Source organism: Poeciliopsis prolifica, unplaced genomic scaffold (genome assembly GCF_027474105.1).
Source record: "Poeciliopsis prolifica strain line A6 unplaced genomic scaffold, Auburn_PproV2 SCAFFOLD014, whole genome shotgun sequence".
NCBI classification, from domain to species: domain Eukaryota; kingdom Metazoa; phylum Chordata; class Actinopteri; order Cyprinodontiformes; family Poeciliidae; genus Poeciliopsis; species Poeciliopsis prolifica.
Window position 1 is genome coordinate 12,707,166 of NW_026562389.1, and position 18,554 is coordinate 12,725,719.

The following is an 18,554-nucleotide window of genomic DNA, read 5'->3' on the forward strand; positions in this document are numbered from 1 at the left end:
AACATCCTCAATGTGAAACAATGTTGTCAGCAGGAAACTATAGAGCAACACACACCTACAGTAAGGTCCTCATTCAGCCTCTACCGTCCGTCTCTTTGATGCTACTGAGGCGTTTAGATGCAGAGCCTCAGACAGGATGTCTCATGTTAGAAACTGAGGTGTGTGTGTGTGTGTCAGTGTGTGTGGCTGGCACACAGGCGCAGTATGTACGCTATGTACTCAGCATGCCAACTCAGCCTCAGCACTGCAATGCAGCGCTGTGCATTTGGCCAAGTCATGGCACACTCACACACTGACACACACACACGCGTGCGGTGATCTCTGTGAGACGACATGTGTTGTGTGTGTGTGTGTGTGTGTGTGTGTGTGTGTGTGTGTGTGTGTGTGTGTGTGTGTGTGTGTGTGTGTGTGTGTGCTTCCGGTTGATTGTCAACCTTGCAGTGTTTGGTCTCTGCAGCGGTGAGCTGCGATGTCTCAGTCTCTGCAGGGCAGTTAGCCGCATTAGCTCCCTGCTTGTCCTCAGATGACTCCTCCTCCTCCTCCTCTTCCTCCTCGGCTGTCTGCTGTATCCCTGCCTCCCCCTCCTCTTGCTCCCCTCCTGTGACACACCAGACGATGCATTGACTGAGCGGAGGAGAAGAAGAAAACCTCTCCCAGCCTGCCAGCCGTCCTGCCTGCTGTATGGAGACTGAGACGAGGAAGAGGAGCAGAAGGAGGTGAGGAAGGAGCAGGCTGCTTGTCTCTGGGACGGATGAGTTGTCTTTTAACTCATCTGTCTCTTTGTCACCTGTCTCTGTGTTTACACTGCTGTCTGTCTCTACGTCCTCGTCTGTCTGCTGGACTACCAGAACTCTGCAGGACCAGGTGAGTCCAGCTTGGAAGTGCAGGGAGCCAGAGTGAGGTCTGCTCAGTCTGGACTGAAGTAAGGGAGGACCCCCCAGCCAACCGCGGACGTCCCTCTGGCATCCACAACTCTTTTCTGCTGGGGACATTGGTGTCCACCGCACGCGGTCGGTTGGTTGGTTGAGGTCCAACTTTCTGAGACAGAACTAGACAGAACTCCTGGAGCAGATTTAGATTTAAATCACTGTAAAGTTGGTATTTCAGAACTCATGACTAAAGTACATTCAGAACTATGTCTCCACCTGGGAGCGTCCAAATTCAGGGTCCCTCTGAACCAACCAATTCCTCCTCCTTCCTGATGTTCTCACAATGTCCAGCACTATTAGGTCCAGCTGGTTGGACATAATCTCTTCCTGGGTCTGGAAGTCCCAGAGGACCTTGGCGTTATCCAGGAGGTGTAGCTGTCGATCACCGGGTTGAGGGCTCCTATAGGCAGCACCTGGCACCCAGCCAGTAGGTGATGGGCTGTTTCAGGGTGTCTTTGCTTAGGAGCTTCTGGTTTCTGTCTCTTCTGGTAGAACCTGGCTTCTACCTGTCCTGCTGCTGGTATGGGTTAGGGTCCTTCAATCCAGACCAGCCTGGTTTCTAGTAGGACTTCTTGATATCAGCACCTCTGTGTCATGCAGATTGTTTCTTTGTTTCTCTAGTCCTTCTCTGTTCCTCCTGGTCCTTCTCCTGCACTTCCTACTGTACTCCATAATCTCAGGTGGTTGGACTCCCCTCCTTACTCTTGGCATACTGTCAGGATGTTGGACTGGAATGCTGCAGCTGTTGCATGGTGCTTTCGATTTTGATACCAGTGGCTTGTAGATACTGTGCCAGCAGGGTACCTGATGACTGGTAAGGTGTGGTACTGGGTGTGGAACTTGTTGCATCCCATCTCCTTGCTTTCCTCACCAGAGGCAGATTACCTTGTAGCCTCATCAAGGTTGGAGTTTCCTTGGGGATCCCAGTTCTTGTAGCTTTAAAGATCGACCAAGAAGGAACCTGCTACCCGACTCTCAATCACCTGCTTCCCACAGCAAGATTTTTAAATTGTTGCCAATTTTTAAAAATCTCAGAGACTTCCGGATACTTAGACATGTCGTATGTTTGGTCATAAATTGTAGAGCTTCACAGCAGGAACAAAACCAATTTCAGACGGGAGATTTCACAAATCCTGCGGAGACCAAATGTGAGTTCAGAGTAAGCAAATGTGGCTAATCAGAGAGAAGCAATTGCAATAATATGTCAACTATATTCAATAGAGAAAAAACAGAAAGACTTCTCCAATGTTCACTGAAGAGTTTCCCCCTAGGACTCTCTTCAGAACCATCGCAATAATTGTCCTTAAGATTACTGGAAGGGAAAGTTATGACAAAAATCAGCAAAAAGATCTCATGAACTAGACATTAGCAATCCTGACTTGGAGAAACATTGTGGAAGGATGAGTCCTTGGATGGACTCATCCAACAACAGATATAGGAAATGACTAATACCCAGTAAGAGGAAGAGAAGCATAGAAGAATAGGGCAGTAGAAGAAGAAAGAGGAACAGAGGATAGGTTCTGCCATACCAGAGGCTCCAGAGCAAAGACGCCCCTTGAAAAAGTCTGACACATACCAGCTGGACGCCAGGTGCTGCCCACAAGGAACGCCTCAACCAGGTGGTCTACAGGTGAAGGCAGCACCGAGATGGAGAAGGACAAAGCTAATGTCCAATTAGCCGGCTGACCAACCAATCGGACACTGAGAAGAAGGGAAAAGTCAGAGGCATTCTAACCTCAAGATGTTTGAGACATCAAATCTCAAAGTTGAGGAGTTGGAGAAATTTCTCTGTGGTCCCAGGATCTACAACAGGGGTGTCAAACTCCAGTCTTCCAGGGCCGGGGTCCTGCGACTTTTAGATGCGCCTCTGCTTCACCATAACTGAATAGAATAATTAGGTCATTAGCAAGGCTCTGGAGAACTGATCTACACAAGGAGGAGGTAATTAAACCATTTCATTCCTGTGTTTTGTACCTGTGGCACATCGAAAAACTGCAGGACAGCGTCCCTCCAGGACTGGAGTTTGACACCCCTGATCTACAATGTCAGTCCTGAAGAACCAGAGATCCAGTTCAGATAACTCTAGATGTATCTAGAACACATAAGACGGGATCACCAGAAACAACTTGTTGAGTTAATGCCTGGCCCACACAGCAAGGTTTCTATCATTTTTGTCCTGACTTTTTCCTTCCGATGATCTTAAAGATGCTCCAATTACTGTGATAACTCCAGAGATAATCCCAGGAGGACTTCCTGTCATGTGTTCGAAATGATCTTGGACCACACCAATTTAAAATCAAGGACAGTCAACATGTTGGCTTGTCTTAGCCTGATGAACGTGACATGTGGCCAATCAGAAAGCAGCAGAAACACTGTGGGGAATCCATCACACAGAAAACGACCACCATGGCGTACCAGGAAGTTTGGTGGATCTCGGAGATGACTTTTTATTTTGTCTCTGTTCAACACCAACGACCACCATAGGTTGTTCCCAATCAGCCATGTTTGTTTACTCTGAGCTCATGATGGTGTCAAGAGGTGGTGAGAGATTTCCTGTCTGATATCTGGTGAGTGAAATGGGTTCATGTGTTGCTCCTGCAGAGTGGCTCCGTGTCACAAACCTGTAGTTGAAAGCTTTTATCTCCAGGGTCCCTCCGGTCTTTAAGGTCTCGCCGTGTGAACCAGGCATGAGGAGATGCTGTAGCTTCTGAGGAGCTACAGCATCAGGTTTCCCATCATCCATGATGAATCATCAATATACCAGGAACATCAGAAATGATTATGGTGGCTCCATGTATTTAAAGTGTTTGGTTGTAACTTTTTATGCCTGACAGCAGAGTCTGCAGGTTTCATTTATTCACTGGTGAAGGAAGCAGATGTGATGACTGCTTCTCTTCTTCTTCTGTCTTTCAGCTTGTTCACAGTTCTTCGTAGGATCCTCCTGCATCCTGCCACACCTGCTGCCTGCTCTTCAACCTCCTGAACCTCCCTCGGCTCTGACCTCATGGATCTGAAACCTTTGTCAGGACTCTTATGCAGCATTCCCAACACTTAACCCCACCTGGTGTTGACCCCTGCTCCAGTTTCCTGTCCTTAAGAGCGCGGCATCCATCATGGCGGAGGGGCTGCTGCAGGTGGAGATCCCGGATTTCGGCAGCAGCGTGTTGGGCAGCCTGAACGAGCAGCGGCTGATGGGCCACTACTGCGACGTCTCCATCTTGGTCCAGGGACAGGCCTTTAAGGCGCACCGGGCCGTCCTGGCGGCCTCCTCTCTCTACTTCAGAGACCTCTTCAGCTCCGTGGCTGACCCCTCCTCCTCATCCTCCTCGCCGTCCTCCTCCCAGGCCGTCTTTGAGCTTCCGTCGTCTGTGACGCCGACGTGTTTCCAGCAGATCCTGTCGTTCTGCTACACTGGACGCCTCAGTATGGCCGCCAGCGAGCAGCTGGTGCTCATGTACACGGCCGGCTACCTGCAGATCCAGAACATCGTGGAGCGAGGCATGGAGCTGATGATGATGAAGGCCACCTCCTCATCCTCTCCGCTGTGCTGTGACTCTCAGGTGAACACCAGGAACTGCATCACACTAACATTACATTATTTAATTATTTAACACTCAAAAACTACGTACAGCCCATAAGTTGGTGCACCCACTTTGAGTAGCAGTAACTCCCACACTGTTACTGCTAAGCTTCCGCCAAAGCATTTCATGCTGAGGAATGGACTTTGACTAGGTCGACTGGTTTTGGATCTGCTGCAGTGTCTGGATCCTGCTGCTGTTGATGACCCGGTTTAGACCGAGCTCTAGCTGCTGGACTTCCTTCCAGATGGTTTTGAATTATTTTACATGAAAGTTAAATCACGTCATGTCACCTTTGAGTAACTCTGGTCTGTTCACCCTCCTGCCATCTGCTGGGTGAATCTGCTGTTCACATACAATTAGAAACATTTTCTTGTTACTTTCATCTTGATGTCACTCCATAGCACACAGCTCCCTCTGGTGGATGTTGGTGGAACTGCAGTTGCAACTGAGATTGTTGAGCATCATCATCATCGTCTCTCTTCCTCCCTTTATGTTTTCATGTAAACAGACGACTTCAGCAGACGAGCTGGGGGGGTTTGATGCCCCCGTTGCGCAGCAGCAGCACAGCGCCCCCCAGCTGCAGGAGGTCAGTCCTGACCAGGCGTCTCTGAGCCCAGAGGAGCTGCTGCTGGCCGTCAGCAGGATCAAGCAGGAGAGATCCGACACGCCTCCGGCCGAGGAGAGCGGAGGAGGAGAGGAGGCCAGGTGAGACCCCTCCCCCTCACACACCTGAGCACAACTTCCGTCCTTCCACCCTAACCCTCACCATGAGGTCCAGAGGACTCACAGTCCAGGGGTCAGTCAAAGATGAGCCTACCGCAGCAGAACCCAGAAGCCCAGGCAGGTTTTGTAGCCCTGCTGCTCCGCCGCCAGCTGGAAGCGGTCCGGGTTCGATTGGGGCGGGACGTGGCGCTACTTTCTGGTCCGACATGTTCAGGCGAGCGTCTGCAGTGACAACCAGAACTAGTTTCCAGTTGGACTCCCGTTGGCCAGGCGGGTTAATCCAAGTCCACTGTTGATTATTACGCAAAAGCCAGCCCCGCCCTAATCCTCACAACTCCTCTGGGCTGATTATTGACCAGCGCTCCGTCTAACGGGTCCGGAAAGTTGCTGCAGGTATTACCCTGCAGAAGGTCTGAGAGGAACAATCTGTCTAAGCTGGTGTCGAGAGACTCGTCTAGCTCTAACTACCTAGACGAGTAGGTTGGGTAGCTTCTGTCTAGACAAGTAGTCTAGACAGAAGTTAAAACCCTTTTCAGTTAAGAAACAATCAGGTGAGTAGCCCTCACAACTGCATAACTCCAATAACCACTCCTGTTAACGGTCGCCCTCTCTCTAAGAATAACCAGCACTTGTTACCGACTAGAATAGTTTCAGTGACTTTGTGAATCCCAGGGTCATTATTTCATATGTCAACTAAAGGAAAGTCCGAAGCCACCACTTTTCTAGAATCATGAACATGGATTTTACATTAAATAGAAGAACCACTACTAATAAAATGACTCAATTCATTTCAATGTCCACAAACCTCATTAGAATTTTAATATATATATTTTTATTTGAGCAAGCTTTGAGCAGGAATAAATGGCAAGCAGATTAATTTTCAATGATTACAAATTTTAGAAAGTAAAATTTAAATTTGAATAAAATCAACATAAATCTTTCCTAACTGTGCCATCAATGTACTAAAGAAGGTTTTTGGCCTGCAGGCAACTCATACCCAGAGGATCTCAGAAACAGAAGAGTTAAAATCCTTGGACAGAATCTTGTCTTGTGACGAATCCTCCTTTAAACAGGAACAAAGCAGAGTTGGTAGTTATCTTTCAAACGTCCCAAATCTTCATCACTTTTGTGATCTTTGTCCAGTCCCCAAGTCCGCTGCAATAATTCTTGAGATCTTTTGGGTTGAGTGTGGAGCCTCGGTCGAATCAGGAGCCAGAGTTGTTGGGCGTGGGGTCCCGTCTTTCTTCCAGCAAAGTGTCGGCTTGTCCTCCCTCTGGGTCCGGGGCGAAGCTCCCCCGTTGGTTCCTTGGCCTGCTGTTGCTCAGTCCACTCTGCTTATTTATACTCTTTCCCCCCATTGTTGTGTACGGGGAACAGCTTACATGATTTCTCAAGCATGCGATTACTTCATCCTCTACTTGCACCAGGCCTTTGGTCCACTGCCCAGATGTCCTCTCCCAGCCATGAGTGAGACTCGTCCACATCCATTACCAGAACATGTCCAGGCTTGGCTTTGCACCCAAAAACTGTCCCTATGCTTTTTATGATTCTGATTTCAGTCTTTTACATATTATACAGACTTATAATTCATCAACATAATCACGTTTAATACATTTCTTCAATCATTACTACTTAATACTTATTACTTTTGATTCAGTATGATTATACATTCAATTGCGATTCCTTGTTTAACTGATTTGTATAATTATCAACAATCAACTTCAGAATTTACTTACTTCATAATCACCAATACTTTAACATCGTACACTTTTCCATAATCAACATTCAAGATTACTTCAGTCTCTTAGTTATGATCTGTTTTGTGCATGAACCTGGACAGATCTCACCTCCTACCAGTTTTCACGACACCACCTTGCTGCAGCAACAGGAAGGGGCGGGACGGACCTCAGTCTCAGACCTTATAAGGAAATAAGTCCATTGTGCTTCTAATAGCAAAGCTAACTTTTTCTTTAGTCCTTTTTGCTAACTTTGAAAACATTTACTGAACTATTTTTAGCCAAAAATGATCAACAAAAAGTTAGCTTTGCTATTAGCGCATTAACCACTACTGCATTAACCCCATCACTGCCTGACGAGAAAGATAAAAACCCAAAGACTGAAGACAAAATCTAGCAGCAAAAATTAATGACAAGGAATTTGTCCAGATACATTTCAAAGCACAAACTTACTTTGGAATGAAGTTCAATATCTGTGTTGTAGTTTTGCTTATCGATATTGTAGTGAGACGTTTACATTCATGCTTTTATTTCAAAGTTTTGTTTACTCAGCAGTTTTATTTCCTCATCTCATTATTTCTTGTTGCCCAATAACTTTATTTAAAACAAGAAACATGCTGTAACAAAATAAAAGAAGAAATAACCATAAATATTTCTGATTTGTTTCTTTAAAATTGGGGACAAAGTACAAAATACATCATCCTGAAAGGAAAGATGCATCGTTCCTGGTTGTAGCTCTGATGCTAATTTCCACCTGTAATCCAAAGGTGATAAGAGAGATATGAAAAATCAGCCAGATGCTGATATAAATAGATGATACCAATAATAAATGACATATCTAACATCATTACAGAATATCAAAATGTCAAAATTAATTTTGTGTCTCAGGGCAGAAATAACTGATTTATTTCAAGAAAACAGTCCATCAGTAGGACAGAAAACATGTCCATAAATGACCAAGAACAAAATAGTTTATTTTTCGGTTTGAAGGGTGAAGAAGTGAATCCGACGTTTCAGTTGATCTCATTGACTTTAGCTTTCAAATTTTTCTACTCCATTTGAACTGCACATTGAAGTAACTTTCAATATTTCTAATGAAAAGAGCTCATCATGTTCTTCTTCCAGTGAGAACAAATCTGACTCCTTCGAAAGGAGATTCTATGCTCTAACATGCTAATGACTCAAGATGGTGCATTTTAGCGTTAGCTTCTACTAAATACTAGGTCTACTACTTTTCTAGTCTGAGCACCAGCAGAGCTACTTTTATGGTTAGGGCTTTAGTGTTTTAAGGGCTTTAGTGTTTTAAGGGTTTTAGTGTTTTAAGGGTTTTAGTGTTTTAAGGGTTTTAGTGTTTTAAGGGTTTTAGTGTTTTAAGGGTTTTAGTGTTTTAAGGGTTTTAGGGTTTTAAGGGTTTTAGGGCTTTAGTGTTTTAAGGGTTTTAGGGTTTTAAGGGTTTTAGGGTTTTAAGAGTTTTAGGGTTTTAAGGGTTTTAAGGTTTTAGTGTTTTAAGGGTTTTAGGGTTTTAGTGTTTAAGGGTTTTAGACTTAGTGTTTTAGGGTTAGTGTTTTAAGGGTTAGGGCAGTGAGCTGTTTACTCATCATGGGGCAGCTCAGCTGATCCTTGCTGTGTCTCCATCAGAGCCGATGTGGAGCTGCAGTCCTCCAGGAGTAGCGCTCTGTGCTACCTGAGCGCAGGAGGTGGTCTGGTCCCCGGGCTGCAGTCGTATCTCCTGGCTGGTGCCGGCCGCTCCAGTCCAGAAGGGTCCAGCGTCCCCACTGACTCGCCTCCCTCCCAACCGCCGACCGAGGAGGAGCTGGAGGAGGATTACTATGGCAACACAGTTCATCCGGGATTGTACCAGCACATCTATGGTCACACTGGAAACCCCTACAGTGAGTTCACGGCACCAGGCTGAGGGTTCTGGCTCCGCTCCAGAACCAGCAGAGTCGTCTGGTTCTCTGGTTACGTTTGGATATTTTGTGTTGGTCCCTGCTGTCCTTCAAGACCAGCTGGGGGCCACTGATCAGGTGATGGGGACGGGGCCATCCAGCAGAGACCCCACGGGCCCCCAGACCTATAGGGCTGTAGACTCTGGGCCCCGGACCTTTAGGAAGGTGTGATGAGGTCTGCTCTGTGTTTTTTCTTTTTGGTAAATATTTTGTTGTCTTGTGTTTCCTTTCCTCTCCTGACTTTAACGGTCTAGTTCAAGAAAAGCTGGAGCTGCTGCCGCTCCCATTGGTTAACGAACGCCGGCCCTGCGTTCTGGTTGGTCGGGACAACATGGCCCTGCCCGCCAGCCTGATTAGCCAGATCGGCTATCGGTGCCATCCTTCGCTCTACGCCGAGGGCGATCCCGGAGAGAAGGTGGAGCTGGTGGCAGGTTCGTTGGCGTGGTAACAGCATCCTAAGGAAGACCGTGGTCATGTGACTCGTCGGCACCTTCTGCTACTTTCAGGTTCAGGTGTGTTCATGACGAGAGGTCAGCTGATGAACTGCCACCTTTGTGCCGGGGTCAAACACAAGGTGCTGCTACGGAGACTGTTGGCCACTTTTTTCGACAGGTGAGAACCAAGACCAGAACCAGGACCAAGACCAGGACCAAGACCAGAACCAGAACCAAGACCAGAACCAAGACCAGGACCAAGACCAGAACCAGGACCAGCACCAAGACCAACACCAGAACCAGAACCAGGACCAGGACCAGGACCAGAACCAGAACCAATACCAGAACCAGGACCAAGACCAGAACCAGAACCAAGACCAGAACCAGAACCAAGACCAGAACCAGAACCAAGACCAGAACCAAGACCAGGACCAAGACCAGAACCAGGACCAGCACCAAGACCAACACCAGAACCAGAACCAGGACCAGAACCAGAACCAAGACCAGAACCAGGACCAAGACCAGAACCAGGACCAAGACCAGAACCAGAACCAGGACCAAGACCAGAACCAGAACCAAGACCAGAACCAGAACCAAGACCAGAACCAGAACCAAGACCAAACCAGAACCAGGAACAAAAGACCAGAACCAGAACCAGGACCAAGACCAGAACCAGAACCAAGACCAGAACCAGAACCAAGACCAGAACCAGAACCAAGACCAAACCAGAACCAGGACCAAGACCAGAACCACAATCAGGACCAAGACCAAGACCAGAACCAGAACCAGGACCAAGACCAGAACCAGAACCAAGACCAGAACCAGAACCAAGACCAGAACCAGAACCAAGACCAAACCAGAACCAGGACCAAGACCAGAACCACAATCAGGACCAAGACCAAGACCAGAACCAGAACCAGGACCAGAACCAGAACCAAGACCAGAACCAGGACCAAGACCAAGACCAGAACCAGAACCAAGACCAGAACCAGAACCAAGACCAGAACCAGAACCAGGACCAGGACCAAGACCAGAACCAGAACCAAGACCAAGACCAGAACCAGAACCAAGACCAGAACCAGAACCAAGACTAGAACCAGAACCAAGACCAGAACCAGAACCAAGACCAGAACCAGAATCAGGACCAAGACCAAGACCAGAACCAAGACCAGAACCAGAACCAGGACCAAGACCAGAACCAAGACCAAGACCAGAACCAGAACCAAGACCAGAACCAGAACCAGGACCAAGACCAGAACCAGGACCAAGACCAGAACCACAATCAGGACCAAGACCAGAACCAGAACCAAGACCAGAACCAGAACCTAGACCAAGACCAGAACCAGGACCAGGACCAGGACCAAGACCAGAACCAGAACCAAGACCAATACCAGAACCAGGACCAAGACCAGAACCAGAACCAGGACCAATACCAGAACCAGAACCAGGACCAAGACCAGAACCAAGACCAGAACCAGAACCAAGACCAATACCAGAACCAAGACCAGAACCAGGACCAAGACCAGAACCAAGACCAGAACCAGAACCAGAACCAAGACCATTACCAGAACCAAGACCAGAACCAGAACCAAGACCCGAACCAAGACCAGAACCAAGACCAAGACCAGAACCAGAACCAGGACCAAGACCAGAACCAAGACCAGAACCAGAACCAGGACCAATACCAGAACCAAGACCAAGACCAGAACCAGAACCAAGACCAGAACCAGGACCAATACCAGAACCAGGACCAAGACCAATACCAGAACCAGGACCAAGACCAGAACCAAGACCAGAACCAGAACCAAGACCAAGACCAGAACCAAGACCAGAACCAGAACCAAGAACAGAACCAGAATCAAGACTAAGACCAGAACCAGAACCAGGACCAAGACCAAGACCAGAACCAAGACCAATACCAGGACCAAGACCAGAACCAGAACCAAGACCAGAACCAGAACCAAGACCAGAACCAGAACCAAGACCAGAACCAGGACCAGGACCAGAACCAAGACCAGAACCAGAACCAAGACCAGAACCAGAACCAAGACCAGAACCAGAACCAAGACCCGAACCAAGACCAGAACCAAGACCAAGACCAGAACCAGAACCAGGACCAAGACCAGAACCAAGACCAGAACCAGAACCAGGACCAATACCAGAACCAAGACCAAGACCAGAACCAGAACCAAGACCAGAACCAGGACCAATACCAGAACCAGGACCAAGACCAATACCAGAACCAGGACCAAGACAAGAACCAAGACCAGAACCAGAACCAAGACCAAGACCAGAACCAAGACCAGAACCAGAACCAAGAACAGAACCAGAATCAAGACTAAGACCAGAACCAGAACCAGGACCAAGACCAAGACCAGAACCAAGACCAATACCAGGACCAAGACCAAGACCAGAACCAGAACCAAGACCAGAACCAGAACCAAGACCAGAACCAGAACCAAGACCAGAACCAGGACCAAGACCAAAACCAGGACCAAGACCAGGACCAGGACCAGGACCAGAACCACAACCAGGACCAGAACCACAACCAGGACCAGAACCAGAACCAACACCAGAACCAGAACCAGGACCAGGACCAGAACCAGAACCAGAACCAGAACCAAGACCAGAACCAGAACCAAGACCAGAACCAGAACCAGAACCAAGACCAGAACCAGGACCAAGACAAGAACCAGAACCAGGACCAAGACCAGAACCAGAACCAAGACCAGAACCAGAATTAAGACCAATACCAGAACCAGGACCAAGACCAGAACCAGAACCAAGACCAATACCAGAACCAGGACCAAGACCAGAACCAGAACCAGGACCAAGACCAGAACCAAGACTAATACCAGAACCAAGACCAAGACCAGGACCAAGACCAGAACCAAGACCAGAACCAAGACCAGAACCAGAACCAAGACCAGAACCAAGACCAAGACCAGAACCAGAACCAAGACCAAGACCAGAACCAGAACCAGGACCAAGACCAGAACCAAGACCAGAACCAGAACCAAGACCAATACCAGAACCAAGACCAAGACCAGAACCAGAACCAGGACCAAGACCAGAACCAAGACCAGAACCAGAACCAAGACCAATACCAGAACCAAGAACAAGACCAGAACCAGAACCAGGACCAAGACCAGAACCAAGACCAGAACCAGAACCAAGACCAATACCAGAACCAAGACCAGAACCAGAACCAAGACCAGAACCAGAACCAAGACCAATACCAGAACCAGAACCAAGACCAATACCAGAACCAGAACCAGGACCAAGACCAGAACCAAGACCAAGACCAGAACCAAGACCAGAACCAGAACCAAGACCAAGACCAGAACCAAGACCAGAACCAGAATCAAGACCAAGACCAGAACCAGAACCAGGACCAAGACCAAGACCAGAACCAAGACCAATACCAGGACCAAGACCAGAACCAGAACCAAGACCAGAACCAGAACCAAGACCAGAACCAGAACTAAGACCAAAACCAGGACCAGGACCAGAACCACAACCAGGACCAGAACCAGAACCAACACCAGAACCAGAACCAAGACCAGAACCAAGACCAGGACCAAGACCAGAACCAGAACCAGGACCAGAACCAAGACCAACACCAGAACTAGAACCAGGACCAGAACCAACACCAGAACCAGAACCAAGACCAGAACCAAGACCAGGACCAAGACCAGAACCAGAACCAGGACCAGAACCAAGACCAACACCAGAACTAGAACCAGGACCAGAACCAGAACCAGGACCAAGACCAGAACCAGAACCAAGACCAGAACCAGGACCAAGACCAGAACCAAGACCAGGACCAAGACCAGGACCAGGACCAGAACCAAGACCAGAACCAGGACCAAGACCAGAACCAGAACCAAGACCAGAACCAGGACCAAGACCAGAACCAGAACCAAGACCAGAACCTGGACCAAGACCAGAACCAAGACCAGAACCAGAACCAAGACCAACACCAGAACCAGAACCAAGACCAAGACCAGAACCAAGACCAGGACCAAGACCAGAACCAGAACCAAGACCAGAACCAGAACCAAGACCAGAACCAGGACCAAGACCAGAACCAGAACCAAGACCAGAACCAGGACCAAGACCAGAACCAAGACCAGAACCAGAACCAAGACCAACACCAGAACCAGAACCAAGACCAAGACCAGAACCAAGACCAGGACCAAGACCAGAACCAGAACCAGGACCAAGACCAGAACCAAGACCAAGACCAGGATCAAGACCAGAACCAGGACCAAGACCAGAACCAAGACCAGAACCAGAACCAACACCAGAACCAGAACCAGGACCAAGACCAGAACCAGAACCAAGACCAGAACCAGAACCAGGACCAAGACCAGAACCAGAACTAAGACCAGAACCAAGACCAGAACCAGAACCAAGACCAGAACCAGAACCAGGACCAAGACCAGAACCAGAACCAAGACCAGAACCAGGACCAAGACCAGAACCAGGACCAAGACCAGAACCAGAACCAAGACCAGTACCAAGACCAGAACCAGAACCAAGACCAGAACCAGAACCAAGACCAGAACCAAGACCAATACCAGAACCAAAACCAAGACCAATACCAGGACCAAGACCAGAACCAGAACCAAGACCAAGACCAGAACCAAGACCAATACCAGAACCAGGAAAAGACCAGAACCATAACCAAGACCAATACCAGAACCAGGACCAAGACCAGAACCAGAACCAGGACCAATACCAGAACCAGGACCAAGACCAGAACCAAGACCAATACCAGAACCAAGACCAAGACCAGAACCAGAACCAAGACCAATACCAGAACCAGGACCAAGACCAGAACCAGAACCAAGACCAATACCAGAACCAAGACCAATACCAGAACCAAGACCAAGACCAGAACCAGGACCAAGACCAGATCCAAGACCAATACCAGAACCAGAACCAAGACCAATACCAGAACCAAGACCAAGACCAGAACCAAGACCAAGACCAGAACCAAGACCAAGACCAGAACCAGAACCAAGACCAATACCAGAACCGAGACCAAGACCAGAACCAGAACCAAGACCCGAACCAAGACCAGAACCAAGACTAAGACCAGAACCAGAACCAGGACCAAGACCAGAACCAAGACCATAACCAGAACCAAGACCAATACCAGAACCAAGACCAAGACCAGAACCAGAACCAGGACCAAGACCAGAACCAGAACCAAGACCAAGACCAGAACCAGGACCAAGACCAGAACCAGAACCAAGACCAAGACCAGAACCAAGACCAGAACCAGAACCAAGACCAGAACCAGAATCAAGACCAAGACCAGAACCAGAACCAGGACCAAGACCAATACCAGGACCAAGACCAGAACCAGAACCAAGACCAGAACCAGAACCAAGACCAGAACCAGGACCAAGACCAAAACCAGGACCAAGACCAGAACCAGGACCAGGACCAAGACCAGAACCAGAACCACGACCAGAACCAGGACCAAGACCAAGACCAATACCAGGACCAAGACCAGAACCAGAACCAGGACCAGAACCACAACCAGGACCAGAACCAAGACCAACACCAGAACCAGAACCAAGACCAAGACCAGAACCAAGACCAGGACCAAGACCAGAACCAGAACCAGGACCAAGACCAGAACCAAGACCAAGACCAGGATCAAGACCAGAACCAGGACCAAGACCAGAACCAAGACCAGAACCAGAACCAGGACCAAGACCAGAACCAGAACTAAGACCAGAACCAAGACCAGAACCAGAACCAAGACCAGAACCAGAACCAGGACCAAGACCAGAACCAGAACCAAGACCAGAACCAGAACCAGGACCAAGACCAGAACCAGGACCAAGACCAGAACCAGAACCAAGACCAGTACCAAGACCAGAACCAGAACCAAGACCAGAACCAGAACCAAGACCAGAACCAAGACCAATACCAGAACCAAAACCAAGACCAATACCAGGACCAAGACCAGAACCAGAACCAAGACCAAGACCAGAACCAAGACCAATACCAGAACCAGGAAAAGACCAGAACCATAACCAAGACCAATACCAGAACCAGGACCAAGACCAGAACCAGAACCAGGACCAATACCAGAACCAGGACCAAGACCAGAACCAAGACCAATACCAGAACCAAGACCAAGACCAGAACCAGAACCAAGACCAATACCAGAACCAGGACCAAGACCAGAACCAGAACCAAGACCAATACCAGAACCAAGACCAATACCAGAACCAAGACCAAGACCAGAACCAGGACCAAGACCAGATCCAAGACCAATACCAGAACCAGAACCAAGACCAATACCAGAACCAAGACCAAGACCAGAACCAAGACCAATACCAGAACCAAGACCAAGACCAGAACCAGAACCAAGACCAATACCAGAACCGAGACCAAGACCAGAACCAGAACCAAGACCCGAACCAAGACCAGAACCAAGACTAAGACCAGAACCAGAACCAGGACCAAGACCAGAACCAAGACCATAACCAGAACCAAGACCAATACCAGAACCAAGACCAAGACCAGAACCAGAACCAGGACCAAGACCAGAACCAGAACCAAGACCAAGACCAGAACCAGGACCAAGACCAGAACCAGAACCAAGACCAAGACCAGAACCAAGACCAGAACCAGAACCAAGACCAGAACCAGAATCAAGACCAAGACCAGAACCAGAACCAGGACCAAGACCAATACCAGGACCAAGACCAGAACCAGAACCAAGACCAGAACCAGAACCAAGACCAGAACCAGGACCAAGACCAAAACCAGGACCAAGACCAGAACCAGGACCAGGACCAAGACCAGAACCAGAACCACGACCAGAACCAGGACCAAGACCAAGACCAATACCAGGACCAAGACCAGAACCAGAACCAGGACCAGAACCACAACCAGGACCAGAACCAGAACCACGACCAGAACCAAGACCAGGACCAAGACCAGAACCAGAACCAAGACCAGAACCAAGACCAACACCAGAACCAGAACCAAGACCAGAACCAAGACCAGGACCAAGACCAGAACCAGAACCAAGACCAGAACCAGAACCAAGACCAAGACCAGGACCAAGACCAGAACCACAACCAGGACCAGAACCAGAACCAACACCAGAACCAGAACCAAGACCAGGACCAAGACCAGAACCAGAACCACGACCAGAACCAAGACAAACACCAGAACCAGAACCAGGACCAGAACCAGAACCAGGACCAAGACCAGAACCAGAACCAAGACCAGAACCAGAACCAAGACCAGAACCAGAACCAAGACCAAGACCAGAACCAAGACCAGAACCAGAACCAAGACCAGAACCAGAACAAAGACCCACACCAGAACCAGAACCAAGACCAAGACCAGGACCAAGACCAGAACCAGAACCAGGACCAAGACCAAGACCAAGACCAAGACCAGAACCAAGACCAGGACCAAGACCAGAACCAGAACCAGAAGCAGGATTTCAGGGTTTTTGTCTCTTTGTTTCTGTTTCTCAGAGAAATTTTGTCTTTGTGTTTTAATATTTCTGCAGATCTTTTAGCCGCCATCTTATTCTGTTTAAACTCGCTCTGATTGGCTTATTTTGGTCTCCATAGAAACACCCTGGCCAATAGCTGCGGAACAGGGATTCGCTCGTCCACCAACGATCCGAGTCGGAAACCTCTGGACAACCGAGTGTTGAACACGGTCAAACGTAAGAATGTCGGCAACAACCTGAGGCTGGTCTGCCTTCATCACACACTGAAGCTCCTCTTCCTCCTCTTCCTCCTCCGTCCTCTTCTCCTCTTCCTCCTCCCTCCTCTCCTCCTCTTCCTCAGTGTACTGTCAGAACTTTGCTCCCAACTTCAAGGAAAGTGAGATGAATGTCATTGCCGCTGACATGTGCACAAACGCCCGCAGAGTCCGTAAGCGCTGGCTCCCAAAGATCCAGTCGCTCCTCCCTGATGGCCTCCCCTCCTCCGCATCATCCCATCCCCGAAAGGGGAAGAGAGGAGCAGCAGGAGCAGCAGGAGGAGAGCGGCCCGCCGGCAGCCCCTTCGATCTGGACTTGCGGCAGCTCAGCGCCTCCTACCTCAGCCTGGAGGCTCCGACCTACACGGAGCGCCGTGAGAGGGAGGCGGCAGGAGAGAAGGAGAAGGAGGTCCAGCTCCCTCACCTGCAGTTCGCCGGCTCCCGAGGAGGAGAGGGGGGGCCGGAGGAGGAGGAGGAGCCTATGGGGGGGGAGGCAGATGGGGATGGGAGGCAACAGACTGAACAGCCCCCAGATCTGCCCCTCTCCCTGTCCTCCTCTTCCTCCTCTTCGCACCCTTCCCCTCAGCCTGCAGAGTCCGCCCCCCCTCACAGGGGATTGGCTGACACAGATATGAGGGAGGAGGGGCCTACGGAAGACAGCCAATAAGTATCCTAATGCATCTGCCTACCTGTCTGTAAATAAAACAATAGCTACCTGGCTCCACCTCTCCGTCTACCTCCCTGTCCACCCGTCTGTCTTTCGCCACCTGTTTGTCTTTCTCCACCTGTCTGTCTGTCTCCACCTGGGGTCTTCCTGTTTGGTCACATATTTATTCACTTGTCCCACTTTTCAACCTTGGCTCTGTCTGTCTACCTCTGATCTTTTATTTGTCCTTCAAACCGTCTCCCTCTACCTCACTTCCTGCCCACCTGTCTACCTCTGCTCCTGTCTGTCCACCTGTCCGTCTGCTTGGCTCTGCTGCATGTCGACAGCTTTCTGCAGTCCAGCACACAGGCCCATAGCAACAGGACTGATGAAGATGATGATGACTATACTCTGATGATGATAATAAAGCTTGTCGATGCTCAGGTTTCTTTGAGTCGACCTGAGAAACTCGTGTGTGACTCGTTATTCAGCCGTATCACTCTGGGTTCTGGAGTCATCAGAACCCGATCAGAACCTTCATCCACCAGGAACTTTCAAAGAGCCAGTGAGGATGATGATGCTGTGAGCAGGACGGACCTTCAGCAGCAGTCAGCATTGCAACAACTCTGAAGAAGCTTCTGACTGAAAGCTGTTAGTGACCGGCATGCTAACAGCTCAACAGCAACATGTCCGGGATGAAACCATCAGCTGTTCGCTATCTCAGCTAATTCTCCTCCTTGGGTTTTGATGCTCCTCTTTAAATTCTCTTCAGCTCCTTTGGGATTTGGGGTCAAAGTTCAG

The 18,554-nt window shown here is 49.1% G+C and overlaps 1 protein-coding gene across 4 annotated transcripts; it reads left to right on the forward strand.

The window, feature by feature from the left end:
• Positions 1-418: 418 nt before the first annotated feature.
• LOC129366187 (nucleus accumbens-associated protein 2-like) lies at positions 419-18,215 on the forward strand. Of its 4 annotated transcripts, XM_055039895.1 has the most exons (9): positions 419-716; positions 849-864; positions 3,843-4,489; positions 5,019-5,215; positions 8,608-8,861; positions 9,173-9,349; positions 9,425-9,530; positions 16,972-17,069; positions 17,194-18,215. In XM_055039895.1, exons 3-9 carry the CDS (start codon positions 4,043-4,045, stop codon positions 17,772-17,774), a joined length of 1,860 nt encoding a protein of 619 aa, XP_054895870.1. In that variant the 5' UTR covers positions 419-716; positions 849-864; positions 3,843-4,042; the 3' UTR covers positions 17,775-18,215. The 4 variants fall into 4 exon arrangements, with proteins under 4 accessions (XP_054895870.1, XP_054895868.1, XP_054895871.1 ...); XM_055039893.1 differs by lacking the exon at positions 849-864; XM_055039896.1 differs by lacking the exon at positions 849-864 and having other exon boundaries at positions 17,276-18,215.
• Positions 18,216-18,554: the final 339 nt, after the last annotated feature.